The 25,447-nt window shown below is 41.7% G+C and overlaps 1 protein-coding gene across 3 annotated transcripts in view; it reads right to left on the bottom strand.

Annotated features, from left to right (window-relative positions):
• The window catches only part of tgfbr2b (transforming growth factor beta receptor 2b), a 44,528-nt gene that overhangs the window by 9,063 nt on the left and 10,018 nt on the right, over window positions 1-25,447 (bottom strand). For all 3 annotated transcript variants that reach the window (XM_072394976.1, XM_072394977.1, XM_072394978.1), the window contains 5 exons: window positions 9,763-10,061; window positions 9,423-9,671; window positions 9,098-9,211; window positions 7,353-7,490; window positions 3,118-3,259 (listed from right to left, as the gene is read on the bottom strand). In XM_072394976.1, coding sequence (XP_072251077.1) covers window positions 3,118-3,259; window positions 7,353-7,490; window positions 9,098-9,211; window positions 9,423-9,671; window positions 9,763-10,061 — 942 coding nt within the window. The remainder of the gene's footprint in view (window positions 1-3,117; window positions 3,260-7,352; window positions 7,491-9,097; window positions 9,212-9,422; window positions 9,672-9,762; window positions 10,062-25,447) is intronic.

Here is a 25,447-nt window from a genome sequence, read left to right as displayed (position 1 = left end):
GTTGATGGTGTTTTTGTTTGTTTTGTTTATAAAATGGCTAGTGCTGCATGGGGTTAGCTAACCTGCACTTTCTTTTCATGTTACTATTTTTCAGATGTGTACGGTGTGTGTGCGTGTGCATGTGTGTGTGTGTGTGTGTGTGTGTGTGAGGGAACTGGGACTGACTGTGTGTGTAATCCTTTACCAGGTATATTACACTTTAACTATTTTATGTTCATTTTAATACTAATTGAGCAGTCAGGACTTGCTGTCTCCCTGATGTCCGAAATAAACAGCAAATTTGCCAACAGTGACGTCCTTTTTCTGTCAAACACACAACGCAAGAGAGAGTACAAAGCCGCTACACATAAACACAACCCAGATTAAGATATAGAAAGAGGGCATAAACAGTCTCCATCTGTATAAAATGCATACACAGACACATATTGGAATGTGGCTGTCTCACTCTAAATGTCTCAGACTGTCTCGAACAAGGAACAAGGTTGACTGTGGAGACTCCCGCTCCACTTTCTGGAGAGTAGAGTAAAAACAAAATAATTTGTCCAGTTCTATCTTTAAGAGATCCAGTTTGACATTTAGTATGTAAGTTTTAATATGTTTTTGGAAAGCAGGGCTTAATTGAAAAATAAACAATAAGGACTGAATTCACAACCCCAATTCTAAAAAGGTTAGGACGCTACAAATAAAAGCAGAAAGCTATGATTTGCAAATCTCAAAAAAGTATGGAATTCATAATAGAACATAGAAAACATAAAATGTTGCGAGTGAGAGATTTGACCATTTTATGAGAAGAGTTGAAAGGTCTTCTTGAATTTGATAGCAGTAACATATCTAAAGAAAGTTGCGACAGGTTCTTGTCTCCCACTGTGTAGCACACTATTTTCTTTAAACAACAGTTGCAGGACCTTTGGGAGAGGGATGTTGTTTGATTCTTGCCTGATATGAGGTTCTAACAGTCCTGGGTCTTCTTTGTTATGTTTTGCTTTTCATGATGCGTCAGATGTGTTCAGTTGGTGAAAAGTCTGGACTGCAGGCTTGTTAGTCCAGCACCTGTTCTCTACTAAGAGCAATGCTGTTTTAATAGATAAAGTATGTGGGGTTTAGCATTGTCTTGCTGAAACATCCAAGACCTTGCATGAAAAAGATTCTGGATAGAACCATAAGTTGTTCTGAAACCTGAATATACTTTCCAGCATTGATGGTGCCCTTATAGATAAGCATGTTGCCAGTTCCATAGGCACTAATGCACCTCATACTATTAGAGACGCAGGATTTTGAACTGAGCCTCGATAACGAGCAGGGTGGCCCATCTCCTAGTCTTCTCTAGTCTGGAGGACATGGTGTCCATGAGTCCCAAAGGCCTCTTTAATGAACAGTGATGCCAGGGGTAACTAATACTGATTCTTTGTTGGGTCTCTTGTAGATAATGAAATATTTAAAGTCTTCAAATCTTATGTGAAGGGAACATTATTCTCAAATTGCCCTACAATTTATCAGACACAGTTTCCTGCAGATTGCTGAATCTTGGTTACTGACCTAACCTAACTAGTTGCAACACATTCCTTCAGCTGTTTCTTTTAATTTTCCAGTCATTTCTTTCCCAACTGTTTTGAGAAATGTTGCCATCAAATAAAGATAGCTCACAGTTTTTCTTATAAAATTATAATTTTCAAAATTTGATATTTTTCATGTTTTGTAGTGAATAAAATATTGGTTTATGGAGAAATAAACCAATACAAATAATTGCATTATTTTTTTGTAATTTACATTTTATACAGCATCCAAACTTTTCTGGAGTTGGGATTGTACTATAGTCCTAATATAATTTCATGCAAGGCTCACAAATCTTTGTCTTTTCATTTAATTTCTTACCGTTAGATTCCTTTGCAGCCAAGCTACACTGGCTAAAACACAGGACAAAATCCACAAAAAAAATCATTATAATGCTTTAGCTAACACGATGATTATATGATATTTCCATTCAATGATGGCCTCTGTCAAAAATGATCCCTCATCAGGTGTAATGAAAGTATCTTTGTTTGGGGAGCTTAGACTTGCCTCTCACAATTTAAACACCTTGTAGGTCTTGATCACTGTTTGAGTAGGAAGTCTTTTCTCTGGGGGAAGCTAGTAGTCTACATCAAAATTAAGCAGTTGAGATTGATTAAATGAAAAAAAAAGACCAATTCCTTTTTGTGTTCAAGAGTCATAGTGCATTTCCATAATATACACAGAAATGTGCACAGCTAGCTAAAACAGGTACAGTAGCCACTACAGCTCTCTCCCTGATGTTCTGCCCAAAGAAGGGCAAAAGCACAGTCTTCTCCCTCACACATCAGACATTCCTCAGATTCCTGCTGAAGACCTGGAGCTAAGATTGAGGTACAGTCTGACCGACCAGATCATCAGAGTCTCCGCTGACACACTAACCCTTATCCAGTGGATAACAAGAAAAAGTAAACTAGTATCTTCACTATGTATCACACACAGAAAAGCATACTGTTGAAACCCTTTGCATAGGCAACTGTGTATGGAGTCCAAGGTGACAATGGACCTGAATGTTTATTATTAATAACAATGTGTGTGAATTTATTTCCTGGATCAAACTAAACAATCTGCATGCTATTTTTATCTTGTCCACACAATGGACATTTGTAGTGCAACAAATCTTGACTGTGTTCCAAATCACCTCCATTGCTGGTGTAAATCAATTGTGAAAGGTTGTCTATTTAAAAAAAATAATAAAAAATAAATAAAAAACACAAAGAGATAATGAAAGGCACTGTGGTTTTTCTTTGCTCAAACCACTTCAATGTTCATTTTCTTTATCAACAAACACTCCCCCAACCTTCAGATAGACAGCCATAGGCCATCACTTTGAGTATGCCAATACTCAACAAAAAAACACTTTTGTCATTCAGTGGCTCCATATGACATATAGTAAGAACGTATCTGTTGAAAACATGCCCTGGCAGTGTTTTAAAAAAACACTAAAACTATAAAAATCTTTATTATGCGATAAAAACATGCTCATGTCTTACATGACATCATGTTCCCAGCAGCTTGAAATAAGTATACGTGTGTTTGTGGAATGTGTGAACGTGTGCTCACGCTGACCTCCAATGGCTTCACATCTTGATGTAATTTCCCACAGAACCAGGGCCATGGAGTAAATGTCAGTCTGTTTGAAAGACTCAATGTTCTCCAGATTCAGCCGAGCCTCCAACACCTCTGGGGCCATGTAACGTGCAGTTCCCACCTAAAGAACAGAGGCAGCAGAAAGACTAAACACACAAGCACATACACATGACACACACTGAGCAATGGTATACACTATAATAATGGAAACTAGAGTTAATAAAAGAAAAAGTGTCACATGAAACACTGAATCAACTTTTGCATTGAACTTCTTCCACTGTTTTGCCTCTAATATCAATAATGAAACAACAATTAACTGTTTGACTTTTTTAAAAACCTATTTAACTGTAATTGGGTCTAAGCAAATGACATTAGCTACATTACATTATCTAGTAGACTGTTTACATTATACACATTTCCATGATACTTTCAAGTTGCAGTGTCAATTTCACATAACCAGAAGTGCGAAAAAGTTATGTCCCACCTCGGTCCCATGTCAAAATCAATAAATATCAGTTGAAGAGCTACTCTATATTCACAGTCAAGCAAACTAGCTTAACCAACGCTGCATGGGGAGCTGCTATGCATGACTCAGTATCAGTCTGAATAAGTGTGTGTTGTGACAACCCTTTAACAACACTTTTCAAGCAGGAAAAATGTGATCTCATAAAATGAAAGTAAAACAGAATCATTTTACCACTGCTTTGATAATGCTATTCAAAAAAGATGTTTAGTTTTTAGAATTGCAAAACTTTTAATCTATCAAAATGACATTTACACAGAGATTTGAACAAGCTTGCTGGCTCTGCAAAAATACTATAAATATATATATATACACACATTGTATCCTATATCTGGTTCTTTAGGCTACACACATTCTGTTGCAGCGGAAAGAAAAGCTGAACCACATGAGCACATACAAACACATAAGCTGAGGTTATAAATAAAGCTGGGGATTTCCAGCCTCCAACTGTCAGTGGAACACTTAATGACAGCCAAGACTCAGAGTTTGGACATGTGAGTGGATGAAATGATAACACATGCAGAACAAAAGAGTTTTATTTTGAAGGTAAGGACTGTATGGCAGCAGGCAAATATGTAAAGTATGGGAAGATGAGTGCATTTCTAAATGATCCTGGATTTTGTTGTGTTTGTGTGGGCTAAATTCTACAAGCTTGCAAGTTACAACAGAGTCTTTACCTCTCTCTCTATTCCTTGATTGCCTGCATGTCTTTGTAAGATTGATCCTGTTAGCAAACAAAGGCTTATCCCATCAAAATAAACTCACAGGAGAAGGACTTTGTTAGAGGGAGACAAAACAAACACAACCAGCTCTTAACTCACTCAAAAACCAAACCAAAGCTGCTTTTAATGCAGGGCTTTTACCACAAACATATAGAATAGAAGAAAATAAGTTTTCCAAACCTACATGTAGCAATATCTATTTTCTGTATCTGTTTTATCCATTTACGGATCAGAAGGGGGGTCTTACAGGGTCAACACAGATGCAATTAACCATGCCTATTCACTCCATTGATCACTTTCAAATCACCAATTAATCGAATATGTATATTTTTTGACTGTGAGAGGAAGCCAGAGTACCTTCAGAGTATCCACCTATGTGTGGGGAGAACATGCTAACTCACAGTAAGGCCCCAGCTGTGATTTGAACTGGACATCTTCTTCCAGTGAGGCAACAGTACAAACCACCATGCAGCCTTTACCAACTACCAATTGTACTAAATACAGTCATCTAAGCAGAAAAATGGACAACAGCAGATAGAAGATCATTATCAAGCAGATACAGCTCTTTGGTGCAAATGTAGGCTTTCAGAGAGATAGTATATTTTATATGATATTTTATTGTGCATCTTGTTCAGTCACAAAGAGCATATGTGCTTTTTCTGCTATAATATAATAAGTGATAAAAACTATTGTGTGGTGATTTTGACCTTTTGTTGCCATTTTAGTTTAGTTATGTTTGTACCTGGGTGCTGGCTGGTTGTCTCCTGTTGTTTTTTTTCAGGCTGGGCTCTCACATTCACACGAGTACACACAAGATCTTCGGAACACTGGAACCACTCATCTACCGAGCCTTGCACGGAGTCACCAGGACACGGAGCCTCCTTCCACCTCACCTAATAAATCCCTTTTTGACTTCTACCTTCTGTCTCATGTTCGCTTTTGGATCCAGTCCTCCCCAGCACCTAACAGAATATTCCGACCAAGAAATATGGATCCAGCGAACCCAGACGCCCTCCAGGAAGCCCTCAGCACACAGGGCGCTCTGATCGGTAAACATGATCAGCTGCTGAGTGGAGTTATGGGAACCTTACAATTGCTTTCCCAGAGCGTGCAGCAGGTAGCCGCTCAAGTTTTTCAGCTGTCGGCAGCCAGCTCTGCTCCGCCTCGCCCAGTTACCAACCCACCTGTCACCTTACCCCCGGCTCCTGTAAAGGAACCCATGGTTCCCACCCCAGAGCCCTACGCTGGTGAACCTGGTTCATGCAGTAGATTTTTGTTAAATTGCACTTCAGTTTTTGACCTTCAGCCCTCTAGTTACTCCACTGATAAAGCTAAGATAGCGTTTTGTGTTAATTTATTAAGAGGTAAAGCCGCCCAGTGGGCCACTGCATTGTGGAACAGCCACTCGGCAGTTTTGAGTTCTTTTTCAGTGTTTTCGACTGAGCTTCGTAAAGTTTTTGATCACCCCGTTAAAGGGCAAGAGGCCATGAACCGGCTATTTTCGTTAAGACAAGGGTCTGGATCAGTGGCCAGCTTTTCCATTGAGTTTCGCATTTTGGCTGCAGAGTGTGGATGGGATGAGCCCGCACTTATGACCTTGTTTGCCAGAAATTTGTCCGAGGAATTAAAGGATGAACTGGCCTCCCGAGATGACTCAACCTCTCCCTCCCCCAGACAAATGGCCAGACGGAACGAGCCAATCAGGACCTGGAAGCAGCGCTACGCTGCGTGACCGCTCATCACCCGGTCTCCTGGAGCTCTTTCCTGCCCTGGATTGAGTATGCCCACAACTCCCTCTCATGCTCCGCCACAGGTATGTCCCCATTCATGGCTTGTCACGGCTTTCAACCCCCGTTGTTCCCAGCCCAAGAGGAGGAGGTGGCAGTTCCTTCCGTGGAGGAGCATCTTCGGAGAATCCGGGAGGTTTGGAGGACCGTGAAGGCAGCACTCACTCGCTCCGCTGATAACAACAAGCGGCTAGCAGACCTGCATCGCTCTCCGGCCCCTGAGTATTTGGTCGGGCAAAAAGTGTGGCTCTCCTCCCGAGATCTCCCACTCCAGACGGAGTCACGTAAGCTGGCTCCCCGTTATGTGGGGCCCTTCACAATTTCCCGCATAATAAACCCTTCCTCTGTCCGTCTTATCCTCCCGGATTCGATGAAGATTCATCCCACGTTCCATGTTTCCCTCCTCAAGCCTGTCTCCACCAGTGACCTCAGCCCTCCGGTCGTTAACCCCCCACCCCCCCGGCTCATCGACGATCACCCGGCATTTACGGTTTCCAGGATACTGGACGTCAGGCCCCGAGGGCGGGGTTTCCAGTATCTTGTGGATCGGGAGGGTTATGGTCCTGAGGAGCGCTCCTGGATCTCGCGCCGCCTGATCCTGGACCCGACGCTCCTCCGGGATTTTTACAAGGCCAACCCGGGAAGACCCGGGAGAACGCCAGGAGGCGTCCGTTGAGGGAGGGGTACTGTGGTGATTGTGATGTTTTGTTGCCTTCGTTTAAATATGTTTGTACCTGGGTGCTGGCTGGTTGTCTCCTGTTGTTTTTTTCAGGCTGGGCTGGACGGCTGGGAGGAGCGCTCTCACATTCACACCTGTGCCCCATTACCAATCTGGCACCTGTTAAAGCCTGCTCCCTCCTGGCCTGCGGTGTCGGAATATTGCCTCACAACGGACGAACACGCATGACTACTGGATACATCTGTCGGAGATCGGTACCCAGCCCAGCCTGCCACCGAGCCCACCCGCAGCCTGTATCTGAGACTCACTACACGAGTACACACGAGATCTTCGGAACACTGGAACCACTCATCTCCCGAGCCTTGCACGGAGTCACCAGGACACGGAACCTCCTTCCACCTCACCTAATAAATCCCTTTTTGACTTCTACCTTCTGTCTCATGTTCGCTTTTGGATCCAGTCCTCCCCAGCACCTAACATATTGAGACATAACGTCATCTTACCTGTCCACTGTTGGCGAGATCATCCACTGACAGGCTACTGTCCAGACAGAGTGCCAGGCCAAAGTCACACACACAGCATGTCAGGTCATTCTTCACCAGGATGTTGGAGCTCTTCAGGTCACGGTGGACAATTGGTACCTTTAGGTAAGATCAAAGACCAAAGACCAGGGTTTCAAAATAAGAACCAGACAATAAACCTGTAAATGAAAAAAAGTAAAGGATCACAAACTATAGGAACAATTCTGTTTAAATTCTCAACAGTTCCAATAGCATCATCTCTCTTTTTCTGTCGTTAATTCTAAATAATATTTCTATTTTGAATACTGTCTTCTTTATTGTGTGCGGCAAAGCAAGGGAGTATTGCCAGAAAAAAATCATTTCACTGTATGTCACACTATGTGGAACTGCAAGTGACAAAGAAAAACTCTTAAACTGGACTCTTTACTTTGCAAAAAACTTTTGTAAAAGTTGTCTTTCCAAGATTTGAAGATTTCATTTCAAAACCAAAAGCCAAACCTAACCTGGAGCCCATAAAACAATCCACAGATCCTAAGATAAAAAAAATCTAGGTCTCTCAGATATTTCTGATATCCCAGAAACCCCTCTCTTTGTTTAACCAATAACGTTGGGTTATTCAGTGGAGGAGATATTAAGTTTTCTTGTCCAGAGAGGGCTGCTCATGCATAAACATTGAAGTGTGGACAACAATTAAAGACAATTAAAACAAACCATTTAAATCAGGAAATATGAGACACACAACAGGAAGACAGACTGCATGCTCTCAAAAGAAGATTAATATACTGCTATATCCTCTCATTGCAAGTTGTTGTTTTCTGCTATGTTAGTTTATAATTGAAACTTTAAAACCTCCAAGTCTGAAATTAACAGTTAAGATGCTTCTGTTTTTCAATTATGGGTAACTTAATAGAGTTTATCTAATCACAAATACATAACAATACACATTTTATTAAACATTAATCCCTGAATTTCAGAATATTTGTGAGTGTGTCTCTTCACTTTATTTTAATACATACACACAAAAAGAAAAGGCCTTCAAGCTACATTAACTCCCAGCACGATGTTCTAGAGCGCTTGATAAAATGAATGATTGGCTTTATCGGTATTCATGTGCCCCATAAATGTTTGTTGGGGTAGAAGAATGTCAGAAAGTAAAGGAAATCCTTTGCCAGTCAACACTGCTTGGCTTTCTACAGTCCTAAAGTAGTTTTGGCAAAGCTTTGAGGAGTGTTGGACTTAATATCCTGCTGCAGAATGGAACACTGTCCTTGAAGATGCAAACAAGTCATTGAACCATATCTATGTTGAATAGAGGCCTACTTTTCCTTGATAAGGATAGACAGTTTAGTGCAGGTTTTCCACTACAAATGGTTAATCGCCTTACATTACTGTTCTATTACTGCTACAAATCTCAAGCTTAAATTCATCAGCAGTTACTGTACAAAGGTGTTTTTTTCAAAGACTTTTTTCATCCCAAGTTTTTGGCCTTGTTTGCAATCCAAAGGAGGGATTTAGAGAAGGTACTCATCTTCAGACACCTCTACTCTACACAAGTAGCTGTCTTTTGACAAAATGTTGCTGAATGGTGTGTGGTTTTATTTACTGACGGCATCCAAAATATTTTCTATCTCTCACTTGACATGACATGATTATTATAGCTAGAATATTTTCTAGCTCTGCCATGGCCTTTGGCAAAATGTAAGATGGATGTATTCACATGGGCCAACCTTAGGGCGCCCACAGGAGAGGCGGTCACTGTGGAGGTGGGCAACACCCTTGGCCAAAGAGCTGCTCAGCACCTGCAGCTCCTCCCAGCTGATCACGTAACGGGTCAGGTGCTCCTGTGGGGCAGAGAGACATTGAACGTTTTAGCATTCCTAAAAGTTTTATTCAAATCTACTGCTAGGTAAAAAGGTCTGGAATAGAAACATGGCATCTCCACTTATGGTTAGAAACAAACAATGACCCACATGAAGGCGGCGCATGTTCAGCAGTACCCAGTGTACAAAATGAATATACTCAAAATGGGAAATCGGACAATAGCGGTCTCACTTGTAGGTTTCCTCTGGGGTGGAAGGCAGTTATAAGCCAGTACTGTTTCTCCAGTTTCCTCTCCTCGGCTGTAAGGAAGTGGAGGATGTTCTCATGTCTGAGGTCTGTATTAGAGAAGATGTCCTTCTCATTTTTCCAGGAAGCATACTCTTCATAGGGAAAAATCTTCACAGCCACTGTTTCAAACTGATCGGAGGTTGTCTGCTTTAGTTTAGCCTTGTATACCTGAGCAAAGCGGCCCTTTCCCACCTGCGACATAATCAAATGGGTTTAGTTAGAATTTGAGTTAAAAGCGAAAGAGTTCCCCAGAGAAACTCTGACATATAATATTTGTGTGTACCAGCAAATCCAGCTCTATAGGCAGTGGCTCTGTGTTGTGGTTCAGGTTGTTAGCATGAGTCGAGCTGCTGTCTGACCCATCATCATTCACCATAATAGCACAAGCATCACTGCAGTCCAGCCCACTGGCTATTGGCTTGCGTTTTGTAATGTTGCTCTCCCAGTCTTGATTGAGATGGCGTCGCCGATACACTTGGTACCAGTAGAACATACCAACAACAACAACTCCCATCACCAGCAGGGGCAGCAGGCTCACCAGAATTACAGACATCAAAGGATCACCTTGAGTTGGATTCACAACTGGACAAAAAGACAGAGAGAATTAGATAAAACATGAGTAAGACAATGTACCTCACAAGCAATACTGAGATAAGATTTATGGCAAGGTTAAAAAAAACAGGAGGGGCACATAAAGGATGCACAAAAAATGTCAGAATTTCATTTAAAGTGTAAGGATATAAAGTTTCCCTGTCTAAGTGCTGAACAACAGGTTGTGCATGACCTTAAGACAGACTTTGAATTGTGCTCTGAGTTGATTGTTGTGAATGCTTTGAAGAAAATTGCTCATGATTGTTTGAGGAAATGTCTTTTTCTTTTTTCCTTATAGCCATGAATGGCTGATAGCAGTGGGAGTCTTTGCAAAGTTCTCTTCTCAAGTTTTAGTTTTTATGTAAAAGCCCTGCGCTGTTGTAAATTATGGCATTACAGGTGGCAACAGCAGGGCATACTAAGTTGGTCAAAGGAACCAACACAGATTATATTGATTGGGGTTTACTGGTGAAGTTAAAAATTAATCTACATTCAGACATCTCTTTGCTGCCAACTCACACTGTCAACACCAAGACAGGGTGATATCTGCACAAAATATGCAGTATGGTATAATGATTAACTGTAAGGTGTTATTAGGAACCCCATTAACATTACTGTAAACACATGTCTGTTCTTCAGAAAGGAGCAACATCACACTATTTCAGAAAACTTCAGAAAAGGGAAAGTTGCGATATAGCGGTAGCTCTTTGAAGGATACACAGCCTTTTTTTTTTCTGTCAGCAAAGGCATAGTTTCCTATCCCCCCTTATACAATACCCTTTCAATATAAGTAAAGCCCCCATAGAGGTTATTGCTTGAACCTGCACAATATGAACTGCATGCTGTTCCCCACTGGATGGAGTGATAAGAATCTTGTAACAAATACATTCATACATATGGGCCTGCATGTCATATTTAACACTACCTCTGAAAATGTCTACAGTGGACCGACAAAGTAAGCAGTTTACAGCTTCATGAGCTAGAGCGATAACTTCATCCTCTAACTGAGTGCCACTCCGGACAGAACGGCAGCCAACCCTCAGAGCTGCAGTAGCAAGGAGAGAACAGTTTAAAGTCTGTCTGGTTCAGCTTTTACTGGCCTGGCCTGGTCTGCGCTGGCTGGGCACCTTTTCAAAGAGTGTCTCTCTCAGCACACAGGGGAAGATTAACCTCATTGCCTGAATAGAGGTGCTCTGACCAAGGGCTGACTACTGAAGAACTTGCACCATCTTACATCGATTTTGCAGGAGGATTTTTCAACCAGGGCTGCATGGTACTGTTGGGGTTAGCACTGTTGCCTCACAGCAAAAGGGTTCCTGGTTTGAATCCCGGTTATGTGGAATTTGCATGTTTTCCCCGTGTATGTGTGGGTTCTCTCCGAGTAATCCAGTTTCCCCCACCATTCAAAAACATGCATTTCAGGTTTAAATGGGTCTCTCAATTGACCCTTGGGGAGAGTGTGCATAGTTGTTTGTCTTGTTTGTCTCTGTGTAGCCCTGTGATGGACTGGTGACCTTTCCAGGGTGTACCCTGTCCCTCGCCCAATGACAGCTGAGATAGGCTTCAGCCCCTCCCCCTGCGACCCTGAAATACATTAAGCATGTATAGAAAATGGATGGAGGGATTTTTCAAACGTATTCAATATTCAGAAGGGATCATATCCAATTTTAAGGACGTTTCTGGCCATATAGACATATGGTAACTTTGTCTAGTTAGAATAGTAAAGGCATCTGGTTATTCTTGAATAATTTTGAGAATGAATTTATTGATATAAAGTTTATGGTCTGCGAAATAACTTCAAATGTAGTTAGTACCAGCCATTGTATCAGACCTAGCCAACTGTCACAAGTGTATTCTACAAGGGATGTTTGCCGGCCTCAATCAGGAACAGCAATGCAGTTCTCCTAAATTAACCTATGACTGAACATCAGTGAGGCCAAAACTACTGAAGCTAATGATGGCTTATAAGATAACAGCTTATAAAACTTAGCAGCTGCTGCAGTAGTCAACAGTTGAAATGTCTTGTGGTCATTGTGTTTTGGGATAATTTTCATTTCATTTTAAATTGTACCTGAAAATAAAAAACAAAACAAAAACTACAGCATGAAAAAACACTGAGAACCTTTGTCAAGCTGCTCACTCTAAAATGTGTTATAGAGTGTGAAGTGACAGTTGTGGCTGGTTTGAAATAATGTGCGAGGATATCTGTTATAGAGCCTGATTAACTGTCTGATTAACACAGTTTAAACTGTCTTATCAGCAAGCTGTACACATGCTTCCACTATAAATCCAAAAGTAGGATATGGGAATACCTTCAGTTTGTGGGGTAATCTGTTTGTGTCAGATCACAAAGCAATAAATCTTTCTGAGATTGCATTGAACAAAACCACAGATCCAATTAATCTGTAGTATTGAACACAAAGCTGTCTTTTTCTTTAAATTATAGTGTCTGAGATCAGGTAGTAAAGTGTATTGCAAGCAAGCCTGGCAGACATTCAGACTCTTCTACCCATATTTCATATGTCTGCACATGTGTGTATGTTTTTTAAGATTTCTTGGAGGTCTTTGGAGTTCTCACTTAATTACTTTCTGACTTGCTACCATGATGAGAGCATGCAAATGTCAGTAGAGTTTAACTGTGTCTAGTTCATAGAGTATAAGTGGGTGTATTTGAGGTATAAACACAGCCATTCACTCAGTGCCAATACAAACTGGCAGTCGGATTAATATAGCCTTTTCCAATCGGGATGCCAGTGTGTTCTCATGTTCTGCTCAAAGAAGTTTGACACAGTTCTGAAAAATAGAGGAAAATCTCATTATCAGTGTGTGCATTTGTTTTTTACTATTTGGGATGTCAATTCTGGGTTTTTGCACCCTGACATCTCTGACTCATACTCCTAATGCTCTAAACAGTTGTTAATGAATAGCTGGAAATTTAAATTGAAGTAATTTCCTGATGGGTGGATGTATGGCAGCCATTGTAAACAAACTTTCAAAATATTACATGTTCGTTCATTCATTCTTCTTAAAGTATTGGTGAAATAAAGACAGAAAATGCCTTATTAAAAGGCAGCATCGTCCCTGCCCCGTTCACTCCGTTATATGGATATATGCATATCGCGAGTTATCTAAAGAGCTTCTGATGGATGCCGACTTTCGCCAAACTGTTCTCAGTGAGTAGGTAAATCTATTTCATGACAAAAAATAAGGTCTAGGTTTAAAAATAGCGGAATTCCCCTTTAAGTATTTCTTGCGTTTTTTTATTTTTTCATATTGCTTTAATGTTGACAAGTTCACTGTTTCATGGCTCTCATCATGTCGAGATTAATGTTCAAGGGGTACAACAACATTACCATCCCACAAAAGAAATCCAACCATTGAAAATGTAAACACAGTCGGTTTTCTTTTAGAAAAAAACCCTTCACAACTGTTTAAAGGGGACATATTATGCAAAAATCCCTTTTCCAGCTCTTCTGCACTAATATATTTGAATTGGGACAACCCCCCCAGTGTTAAAAACAACCGCGTCCATTTTGTGTGCACTGCTGCAACCACTCACTCTCTTGTCCCTCTAGTCTGGGCGATGCATTCAGATTCACTGAACTCCAGCAGTGCCCAACACCCAGTCTCCGCCCATGACGTCCTACAGGTTATAAAACAGCAAAGCCCAGGTGAGGCGCCCATATTTCATTCATACCTGTTAGGCAATCTAACTTCCCTTACCCTGCAACTATGCATAATAGACCTTGGAGGTGAGGGAGGAACAGGTAAGGGTAAAAGCCCAACATCAGAAATAGGGTTGGGAGGGCAGCTGCGGTGGGCTTGGCAAGCCAGCTCAACTGCCTCATCCTGGAGCACGTGAGTGGGCTTCAAACGATCCACTGAAACTCGGTCCTGACCAGTCCCTATCTCGATCAGAAAATACTTAGGCCCTGCCTCCAGTACGCGAAAAGGACCATCATATGGGAACAGCAGGGGAGAACGGTGTGCATCATGGCGCATAAATACATATTTGACCAACATAATGTCCTTGGGAATGTATGATTGAGGAAGGCAGTGGTGTGCCGCCACAGGTGAGAAAACTCTTACCTCCCTCTGTAACCCAGACCTGCCTGTGAAACTAGAAAGGAACTCCCCTGGGACCCTCAAAGACTGACCTAGAACCAACTGAGCAGAGGAAGAGTGCAGGTCCTGATTAGGGGTGACGCGCAGGCCTAACAAAACCCAGGTCAACCTGTCCACCCAGCTACTGTCCACTAAAGATGCACGGAGAGCAGCCTTCATAGTACAATGAAACCGCTCACACAGTCCGTTGGCTTGTGGGTTGTATGCAGTCGTCTGGTGAAGTTTGATCCCCAAGCTCTCAGCTACCACGTTCGACAACTCAGAGGTAAACTGCGAGCCCCTATCAGATGTCAGGTCGAAAGGAACCCCGAACTGCGACACCTAGGAATAGATGAAAGCCCGGGCAACCTCTGATGACGTTGTGGACGACAGGGGAACTTGCCTCAGGCCACCGCATGGTCCTGTCCACCAAGGTCAGGAGGTGAGTAAAACCTCGGGATGGGGGAAAAGGGCCGACTAGATCGACATGAACATGTTCAAAACATCTCTAAAGGAGCTTTAACGTGACATCGCAACTTTGCACGAAGAAGCCCAAGTTTTAACGTCCTTCCTGAGGCCGGTCCACACAAACTTGGCATCCACCAACTTAACTGAAGCTTTAACTCCAGGGTGTGACAGGGAGTGAACAGCATAAAAAACAAGGCAGCGCCAAGCAGCCGGAACCACCGGGTGCGGCTTGTCCATGTAAACGTCACAAAGGAGTGTCACACCGCCATTCTGAAAAGTGACATTTTCCAACTAGACTCGGCTGTGCGCAATGCCTGCACCTCCGAGTCCGTCAGCTGGTCTGCAGCCATCTCAGCATAGTCCATTCCTAAATGGACAGTGGCAACCTGGGCATGCGAAAGGCAGTCAGCAACCAAGTTGTCCTTCCTGGCAACATGCTGAATGTCAGTTGTAAATTCAGAAATAGCAGAAAGTTGTTGCTGCTGCTGCGCTGACCACGGTTTTGGCCGTAGAAAATGTAAGGGGCTTGTGGTCAACAAAAGCGGTGAACTCTCGACCTTCCAAGAGAAACCTGAAATGGCGTGTGGCGAGGACAAAGGCCAAGAGCTCTCTGTCAAATGTGCTGTACTTTTTCTCTGATTCTCGCAACTTCCTGCTGAAAAAGGCCAGGGGCTTCCAGGCCCTGTCTGCCCACTGCAAACAACTGCGTAATCAGAAGCATCAGAGGTCAGGGTGATAGGCGCTGCAGGGTTGGGATGGGTCAACTAGGCCACGTCGGCAAGCACTATCTTAGCTTTATCAAATGCTTCTAACCTCTTCGTGGTCCACTCAATGTCCTGGTTAGCCTTCTTGCCCTTTAATGCTTCATACAAAGGGTGCATAATGTGGGCAGCTCTAGGAATAAAATGGTTGTAAAAGATAACCATGCGCAAAAACTCCGGAAGAGGTTTCACAGAGGAGGGCCCGGGTAAAGCTAAAACTTCTTCTACCTTGGTAGGGAGTGGCACAGCACACTGTGAGCCAGAAACTCAATCTCTGAAAACCCAAACTGACACTTACCAGGATTCACAATAAATCCATGTTCAGTGAGGTGTCCGGACAATAGGCGGAGGTGTAACCTGTGCTCCTCCACTGAACTACTTACCACCAGTATATCGTCCAGATACAGGAAAGGCATATCCCTCATTACAGAGTCCATGAGCCGCTGAAACATCTGCGCTGCTCCTTTCAGTCCAAACGGCATTCTCAAAAACTCGAATAGCCCAAATGGAGTAATATCAGCAGTTTTGGGGATGTCCTGTGGATGGACCGGCACTTGATGGTTGCCCCTCACTAAATCTACCTTAGAGAAAACGACCCCTGCAAGATGCACAGAAAAGTCCTGAATGTGTGGGATGGGGTATCTGTCATAAGTTGTAACATTGTTGACCACCAGCCCTCATCTGACTTTGGAACCATGTGTAAAGGTGAAGCACACAGGCTGTTTGAGCGTCGCACAATGCCCAGCCGCTCCATGTAGGCAAACTCCTCTTTGGCGACGGCCAACTTACCCGCATCCAGCGGGGGTCCCCGTCCATGTCCCAAAGTGTCAGTAGAGGAAGGGGGCATGATGCTCCACTGTGCTCCCGAATCCACTAGAAAACGTCGTCCTGACGCGCTGTCCTCAATGAAAAGCAGCCTATCATCGTTGCCGGAACACACAGCTGCGAGTGAGCGCCGGCCTTCTCGTTTCCCGGCTGCTGAAAGGAACACGGTGGGACACAATGCCAGGCCTTCACTCCAAAGTGGCGGTGATAGAAACACAGACTGCTCTCCCTCTTCCGGCGCTCCGTGACAGCAGCCACTTCCACAGAGTCGTCCTTATCATGCACGCATGGCAACAGGGCGTGCACTGAGAACTGTCTGGATGCCAGCAGAAGTCTGTCTGCTTCTTCGGCCAAACCCCTGTAATCTTTAGTGTGGATCAGGGGAGAGTTGGCAGGGTCCCAGGGGAGTTGTGCGTACAGGTGGAAGCTGATCAGGTGGGTGAAAAGGAATGAAGTATTACCATAGCCAAGCAGTGCCAACATATTCTCCATCAGTTCAGAAGGTCTGCTGTCCCCCAAACCAGTCAGAGACAACAGACGATCGTCCCGCTCCATATCTGAGAGTTGATACAGTTGCAGCATCTCCTTCTTCAGTGCTACATACCTATCGGCTTGAGGTGGGTGCCGTAGCAGTCCCATTAACCTGCGTGTGGTGGCCGAATCCAAAGCTGCGACGAAGTGAAAATACTTCGTGTCGTCCCTGGTTATGCCATGCAGATGAAACTGAGCCTCGACGTGCTGGAACCATGGCTCTGGGTCATGCTGCCAAAAGTCCGGTAGCTTAACCGTAGCTGCGAAAACAGGTTCTGTCACAGCGGCGAAAGACGAGGTTGCCTTTACTGACATATTTCAGTCAGGGTCACCAATGTGGAGTTTTGAAGAAAAAGAGACGATGTTTCGGTGACTCCCTGCTATTTATTCTTCTCCTTACTCGACGTAAAAGAAAACTATTAAAACTGACAATAACTGACATCAAATGACAGACAATACATTTCAGTTTTCATGACAACAACCGTTGTCATGGAGACTAGAAATAGAACGTTATTTGTCTGTGCGTTCTAATTCATAAGTGTCGCCACAACAGAAACCTTTTAAAGAGTAGCACTTATTCACCCACATAAAGCATTTTCATCAGACTGTCAAACTCAACAAGCCAAATGCATGACCCAGATATATTATACACACACACACACACACAGACACACACATATATATATATATATATATATATATATATATATATATAAACTCTCTTAAAAGTATATAAATAACTTGCCTTTATCCAGGCTGGTATCGTATTATGTTGTTGTGTGGAGGAATCCAGCCACAGGGAGGCTAGTAACACTTATCAAATGAAAACAGCTCATGCTCACTGTTTACTTGTTATGGTAACAACGCTGCTTTTATAACCAAGACTGCTTAGTAAACATGGCTCATATCGCTCCAGTTCAGCATCACCTCTGTTCAGTCTCTTTAATATTTTGTTTCTTTCTCTCCATCTACTTTATCTTCTCCTCCTAATCTTCCCTGTCCCGACGACAGTCTGTCCTTTTACCTCAGACTGCTTGTTCCTTTTTTTATATGCATACAAGATAAGGTCTGCTTGAGCCATTTCTCAATAAAGTAGTCTGCTGCATGACTGAAGTACTCAGAAATGAGTAGTCAAGATTCCACAGTTAAAAAAAACATCTAGGAACATCCACAAAGCCACTTTTGTATGTATTTTCCCTCTCTTCCTCTTTGTGAGCTGAATCAAGAAGTTACAGTCATTATTTCTTTCCAAATTTTTCTTCTTGTTAATCATCAAAATAGAAACACTTCAGTGGTATCAAAAATTCCAACTTCATGCAATGACAAAATAACCAATAAATAACTTCAAGAGATCGAGTCACATCTGTGTCAAAATGCAAACTGTACAAGTGGGGAAAAAAAATCAGTTCTACCTTCATCTCATTCCTCACACCTGATCGTCTCTAAAGCTCCAAGCATGTAAAACTGATTTTCACAAAGGCACAGCTGTAAAAGTGGACCTAAAACAGAGAATGTTGCTAGACAAGACAGAATTTACTACTGAAGCTAGTTCACAAGCTTTGAACCATGTGTAACTGATGCAGTCTGAAAGGTAGTTTTAGTCTGCTCGGAATCACTTTTACATGTTCCTAATTAGAAACAGCTGCTGTTTCAGAGCTGTGCAGGTCTCTCACTCAGAATATAAGAGTTAATCTCTGACCAGTTTTTAGGCTCTTGGCATAATAACTGGGAAAGTGTGAGTCAACTTGAAGATTTAATGAGTGTGGTCAAATGTTTTATTTTCTATGGTTTTGGCTAACATAAATATCATATTAATGTCAAAGAACCTATCTCATTATGGTTGCAATAATAATTGAGCAGATGTGGTTGTAAGACACATTTCTAAAAGACAGCAAGAAACTAGTCCATGCATTTGTTACTTCAAGATCGGACTACTGTAATTCTTTATTATTGGGCTGTCCCACATATTCTCTGAAAAGCCTCCAGCTGATCCAAAATGCTGCAGCCAGAGTTCTGATTAGAACTAACAGGAGAGATCATGTTTCTCCAGTTTTAGCTTCTCTTCATTGGCTCCCTGTTAAATTCAGAATAGAATTTAAGATTCTTCTTCTCACATATAAAGCTCTTAATGACCGAGCTCCATCATATCTTAAAGATCTCATTGTAAGATATTTTCCTAACAGAGCACTTCGCTCCCAAACTGCAGGTTTACTTGTTGTTTCCAGAGTTTCTAAAAGTAGAATGGGAGGTAGAGCCTTCAGTTATCAGGCCCCTCTCTTGTGGAATAAGCTGCCAGTAAATGTCTGGGAAGCAGACACCCTTTCCACCTTTAAGACTAGACTTAAAAATGTCCTTTTTGATAAAGCTTATAGTTAGGGATGGCTCAGGTGATCCTGAAACATCCCATAGTTAAGCTGCTATAGGCTTAGACTGCTGGGGGACCTCATCTGTCACACCTTTCCTCACTTTGCTCTCTTTTTCCCCCTGTTTAATTTCTCAAATGATATTATGTACATGTGACATTATTGTGGTTATTAACTTGTGTTTCCCTGTTCCAACAGGTATCCTTTGAATGGTGTTATGGTGTTTTTCCCCCCTCTTTTCTGTCTTCTCAAACCTCAGCTGGTCGAGGCAGATGGCCACCCTTCCTGAGTCTGGTTCTGCCAGAGGGTTCTTCCTGTTAAAAGGGAGTCGTTCCTTTCCACAGTCGCCTCAGGCACACTCAAGATGGAAGATTGGATTTAAGAGAAGTTTCGGTGCAATCTGTTGGTTTCCTTAGCTAGGATATTGTTTTTGAATTGGCTCTATATGAATTAATTGGATTATTTTTAAATTAATTAATTGGATTTAATTGGATTATGATTACAATGAATTGAATTCCAATTGGCTTGAATTGGACTATATTATTAAAGTGCCTTGAGATGACATTTGCTGTAATTTGGCGCTATATAAATAAAACTGAATTTAAACTGAAGTGAATTGTTGACCCATCCATCAACCATGATCTTCTCCTTGTAAATTTTGAGTTTCTTTAGCAACAGCTCATGACCTCCTCTTCTTGTCAATGCAATTACAGCCACTTGAGTACATACACAAAAGGGTCACACTTCTTTGCACAAACAACCTACTGTATGTCATTGGATTCAATGGGAAGCCAGTTTCCTAAATATCAAGAACAGTAGCCAGTAAAGTTTAAATGATAATGCTTTTTAGATCTATATGTTATCTACAAAATCATATCTTCATTAATCCTAAAATGGCAACTCATTTAATCTGACGAAAACTTTTTTTTTCTAATTGAATAATGTCTATTCATTGTCATCTTTAGCAATATTGTTTTTTTCTTAGCTGTTTTTAGATTATTTTAATATGTAGGCAACATTTCACACAACAAAGCAAATAGGACCAGCTGAATTGCACCCAAGTCAGTCTAATATTGGAAAATATTTTCCAGCTAAATGCTCCTCTTTTTTCTGTGGCATGTTACTAACTTTGTCTGTCAGTTTTCTAGTGATGGGGAGATAACTGAGAATTAGTTAAAATCATTGATATTACAAGCACTGTTCGGGGAAAAAAAGCATTTACGCCACATATTTGTGCGTTACCGATAGGTATCTAAATTAAAACCATTCGTGTTACAGGCACTGCTTGGGAAAAAAAGCATTTGCAGTATGTATTTGTTTATGTTACCATACGCATTTAATTAAAAGTGTTACATCTTTCTGTCTAAATATCTCATGTTACAATGTGGACACCTGCGACTTATAATCCGGTGCGGCCTGTACAAGTACAAAATGGATTTTCTTTTGAAAATTAGAGGGTGCGGCTTATATTCAGGTACGTTCTATAGTCCGAAATGTACGGTAATACTATTGTAAAGCTTCATTTTGTGACATGTATACACAATCAGCCCTGCATGATGAATTAGTCGGGCTAAAGCCTTGTGGCAAAAGACTTAACTTGATGAGTAGCTTTGATAAACTAATACTTTGACATCTTACGTACTTACTTGTCACACAAGGCTGCTGACAGCATATCACTTATTTCCCAGTCCGATTAACTAAGTCTTGTTTGTGTTGTGACAATGTTCACGTCTTTATAATGATATTTCAATGCACCAGCACACTAACTCTTACAATTGAGAATCCACATGTGTGACTTTCAAGCAATCAACTGCATGTATTTACAGACACTATTCCAAGCATGTCACAGGAATGTAATGCAGGGGAAGAACAATGCAAGGAATTTCTGGAGGAATAGGCCATATGGCAGTAGTCCAACAGTCAAACAAGCACTTCCTGCTACATGCATCCTCAATGGAAGGAAGGAACCACAACCCTTACCCTCCCATGAGTGCATGTGTGTCACAGTTAAAGATCAGACTGACAGAAACAAAGATACATTTTGATTTACACAAAGTAGCACACACATTCCAGATAGAACTGCTGAATGTGATCATTTAAGTTTGAAGGGCTAAGGTTTTCAGCTTCTAAGTAAACACTCAGTTGATAAACGCAGCAAAGTTTTAATTCTAACTCGTTTACAAAATGTGTATGAATGGAAAAACAATGCCCAACAGTGCTGCACATGGCCAGGAAGCTCTACAAAAGAGCAAATTCACAGCCCATCTAATTACAGTTTGCAGGTGAAGCCTTGCTACATCGGTTGTGTGCAGTATGCAACACAAATGGATTATTTGGATTTATTACTGTGAAATTCATCACCACAAGGTAAGCAAGATCAGTTATTGTGCTAGCTTTTCTAGTTAATGAATACAGTTTGCTCTCATAGTTAGTGATAAAGAGCAATTTACTGGTGAATGAATACTATCAGCTAAAGGGGTAGTTTATCTATACTTCACCTAAAAGTTGTTTGGTATAGTAAAAATTAACAGAGCATGAAGATAATTCTCAGTGAGGTCATACCTGATTCGGTATGTAACCAAACTCTTGGTTTAATGAAAGTGTCCCATCATGGAGAATTTTGGATATCTGCTTTTTTTTTTTACACACCATGTTTTAAGGATCCTCCTTAAACTGATGTTTTTTTAATGCTAACTTATATGTAACTTATATGTAACCATATAGGTATGGAAAAAAAATTGAAAATACAACTTGATGGATATAATTTCCTCATTACTCAACACAGATTTAATGTCTCTACTCAACTATTGTTTGTATAATGGTAAATGGACTTGTACTTGGATAGCACTTTTCTAGTTGAACTTGACCACTCAAAGCGCTTCTAACACTACATGCTACATTCACCCACTCACACAGCATGTCTTAGGATACATATAACTACGTTAGTAGTGTATGATGTATCCATCATACCCTGATGGATACATCAGGAGGCAACGTGGGGTTCAGTGTTCTGCCCAAGGACATGTAGCCCGGGGAAGCCAGAGTCGAACCACTGACCTTCTGATTGGTGGGCAACTGCTCTTCCTCCTGAGGACCTTAGTGTGTGAACTGGTGGTCACGATTACGTGTTTGCAACATACAGCCAATATTATTGAAATGGTTGCAAACAAACGCTAAAGAAACATCTAAGAATGTCTGACATATGCAGCAGAAGTGACTAAAGTTGACTGGTGCATGCAATAAGGTGCCAGGCTGTTTTTGTAGAGCATGTCCTGTTATAGGAAACTTAGAGGTGGCAATGTAGAGACATCCTGCACAAAAGGTGGGAGATGACGCATCTGTGAAATTGTATCCTAGATAAAGGTTCACATCCTTGGATACCATCCATCCATCCATAATCTACCGCTTATCCGAGGGTCGGGTCGCGGGGGCAGAAGCTTTAACAGAGAAACCCAGACGTCCCTGTCCCCGGCCACTTCCTCAAACTCTTCCGGGGAACCCCGAGGCGTTCCCAGGCCAGCCGAGAGACATAGTCTCTCCAACGTGTCCTGGGTCTTCCCCGGGGTCTCCTCCCAGTGGGACGGGCCCGGAACACCTCCCCAGGGAGGCGTCCAGGGGGCATCCTAAACAGATGCCCGAGCCACCTCATCTGACTCCTCTCAATGCGGAGGAGCAGCGGTTCTACTCCGAGCCCCTCCCGGATTACTGAGCTTCTCACCCTATCTCTAAGGTAGAGCCCAGACACCTTGTGGAGGAAGCCCATTTCGGCCGCTTGTATCTGCGATCTTGTTCTTTCGGTCACTACCCACAACTCGTGACCATAGGTGAGGATGGGAACGTAGATTGACCAGTAAATAGAGAGCTTCGCCTTCTGGCTCAGCTCCTTCTTCACAACGACGGGTCGGTGCAGAGCCCGCAACACTGCAGACGCCGCACCGATCCGCCCGTCAATCTCCCGCTCCATTCGTCCCTCACTGTGAACAAGACCCCGAGATACTTGAACTCCTCCACTTGGGGAAGGATCTCATTCCCGACCCGGAGAGCATTCCACCCTTTTCCGGCTGAGAACCATAGTCTCGGATTTGGAAGTGCTGAGTCTCATCCCAGCCGCTTCACACTCGGCTGCGAATCCTTGGATACTCTTCAGCATTTAATTTTGGTTACCACATGTGCATAAAATGCTGAAAGAAGAAGACTGATACAATTTTTTAAAACAATTTTTTAAAACATTGTATCTAGGAGGAGAGTAAAAGAACATCTACCTCACTGACAGCCACCACAGAGATGTTCTGCGCTTACGAGTTCTTTTCACCATATGCTGGAGATGTTTCTGATTTGAGTTAAACACAGACAGGAAACCATATGTCTGCACTCTCGAGTGTGGCTGGCCTACACAACCCCATACACACATATTTAGAGGCTGAGACAGAAACCCAGTTATTCTTCTCAGTGCTGTCAGAGGCATCCAGATAGTCGACTATGTCCACACTGAGGAATCCCTAAATGTTTGTTACAAATTATGAAAACACACATTTTTACATCTTGTTTGTGATGACAGCGCATTCTCTACTTATTCCAAAAGACAGCAGTGGCCAAAATGAAGACCCCCCAAAGATGTCCACGTCTTTGTGAACTTTGTATAAAACTTTAAATGGCATTATACACACAGAGTTTCCATGTCAGTGGTTAGAGGGAGGGTCAGAGAGGGAGAGGAGTTGGGGGAAGGTAGCAAAGAGGAATGATGATTTATTAGCATGAATGATACAACTCATTGAACACATTTTTAAAGGAGAGTCAGAGAGGTACAGTCACAAGCACTTGGTTACTCATTTACAACTGAAATATGAGGAAGGAGTGCAGATGTGATATTGATTTTACAGTTGGTACCAGATATGCAATAACAGCTGTATAAACATTGTTAAACAAATCTCCTCTATGCTCTGCCTGATTTAACTTCTATAAATGAAAATTAGCACAATTTTTTTTCCCTGTGTAGTCAAATACATTCAGAGCAAATTACTGAATAGACAATCATATATTTTCAAAAATCAAAGCTATATATTGTTAGTATTTTCTACTGTCCAGAAATAAGATGCAAAGCTCTATAAGCTTAATCAATAATCAGTCCCAAAAATACAAATAATGGTGACATACAAATGTTTATATGTTGTCCAGCTTTTTTAGGAAGCTTATGAGTTTTAAAAGTGTTTAATAGTCAGTATTTCATTTTCAAAGATCTTTTGTAGAAATAAACATACTTCTGTTGTGGTTTAAGTACAACAGACTGGGTAACTATTTGGTAGTTTTGGACCAGCACACTACTGGTCATTTGGTAATTTAAAGTAATTACAGTCTGTAAATGAAGTTCTCGTGGAAAAGTGGAATAAGCTGCAAAAACAACATTGACATATTGTCATGTTATAAAGCTGAAGTTGAATGAGTTATGCATCTCTTCACCAGATGAGTTTAAGTCAATTTTTTTCTCAGATTTTATCTCTGTTTTGTCCTCCACCTACTCCATGACAAAATATCTGGCTCCTAATAGGCTAAATGCTTCTCAGTGTTCTCAAGTTGCCAGCTTACTTTAGACCATGCCCTTTCTTATTCATACCCCTGAATCTATAGCTGCTCCTTTCTCCTTGAAACTAACTACCAGGGGTAAGTGGTTGATGTATTCTATAAAATAGGAGAGGACACCAATATGTTATTAATTGTCACCAAATGTTGTAGTTATCTGCAGAAAATCTGATAAATTTATGAAAACAAAAACAAAACAAAAAAATACATTCTAGCTAGCACGTATTACTCTAGAAACTTCTGTTTATGTTGCATTAGCACATTGGATTAGAACATCATTGTAATGTAATGTGTTCAATTTAGCAAATCATGTGTTGATCATGTGCTTTGTGAAAATCTGTCATTGGAGTCTCTGAAAACCTATTATTGGAGTAGATAGCCCAACAACTTTTTTGTCCCCCTCCATGGAATACCCAACCCCATGGCATGACAACAAGTCCTTCAATCAAAAGGACAAAATAAGTAAATGGTTCATACCCTTTAACGTGACCCATAATCCGTCCCCTAAAGTGCCTCCTATAAATGTGGTAGAAGGAGAATATGACTTATATGAGTGCATACCATTCTTAAGAGGTTTTTTTTCAACAAACCCCAAAGTCCTCATAAGAAGGAAGGAAGGGGGTGGATGGAGCAGTTACACACAGCGCTCTCAACTATGCATCTCCTGAGTTATCTTTAATCAGTCACATAACACATCACAAATCTCTGATTAGGGTTAGAAACCAAAACTACTTGGTTAAGGTTGGAA

Source organism: Leuresthes tenuis, unplaced genomic scaffold (assembly GCF_036924035.1).
Source record: "Leuresthes tenuis unplaced genomic scaffold, fLeuTen1.0.hap1 SCAF_10, whole genome shotgun sequence".
In the NCBI taxonomy this organism is placed as follows: domain Eukaryota; kingdom Metazoa; phylum Chordata; class Actinopteri; order Atheriniformes; family Atherinopsidae; genus Leuresthes; species Leuresthes tenuis.
Note: the sequence above shows the minus strand (reverse complement) of the source record. Positions and strands in the feature narration are given on the sequence as shown.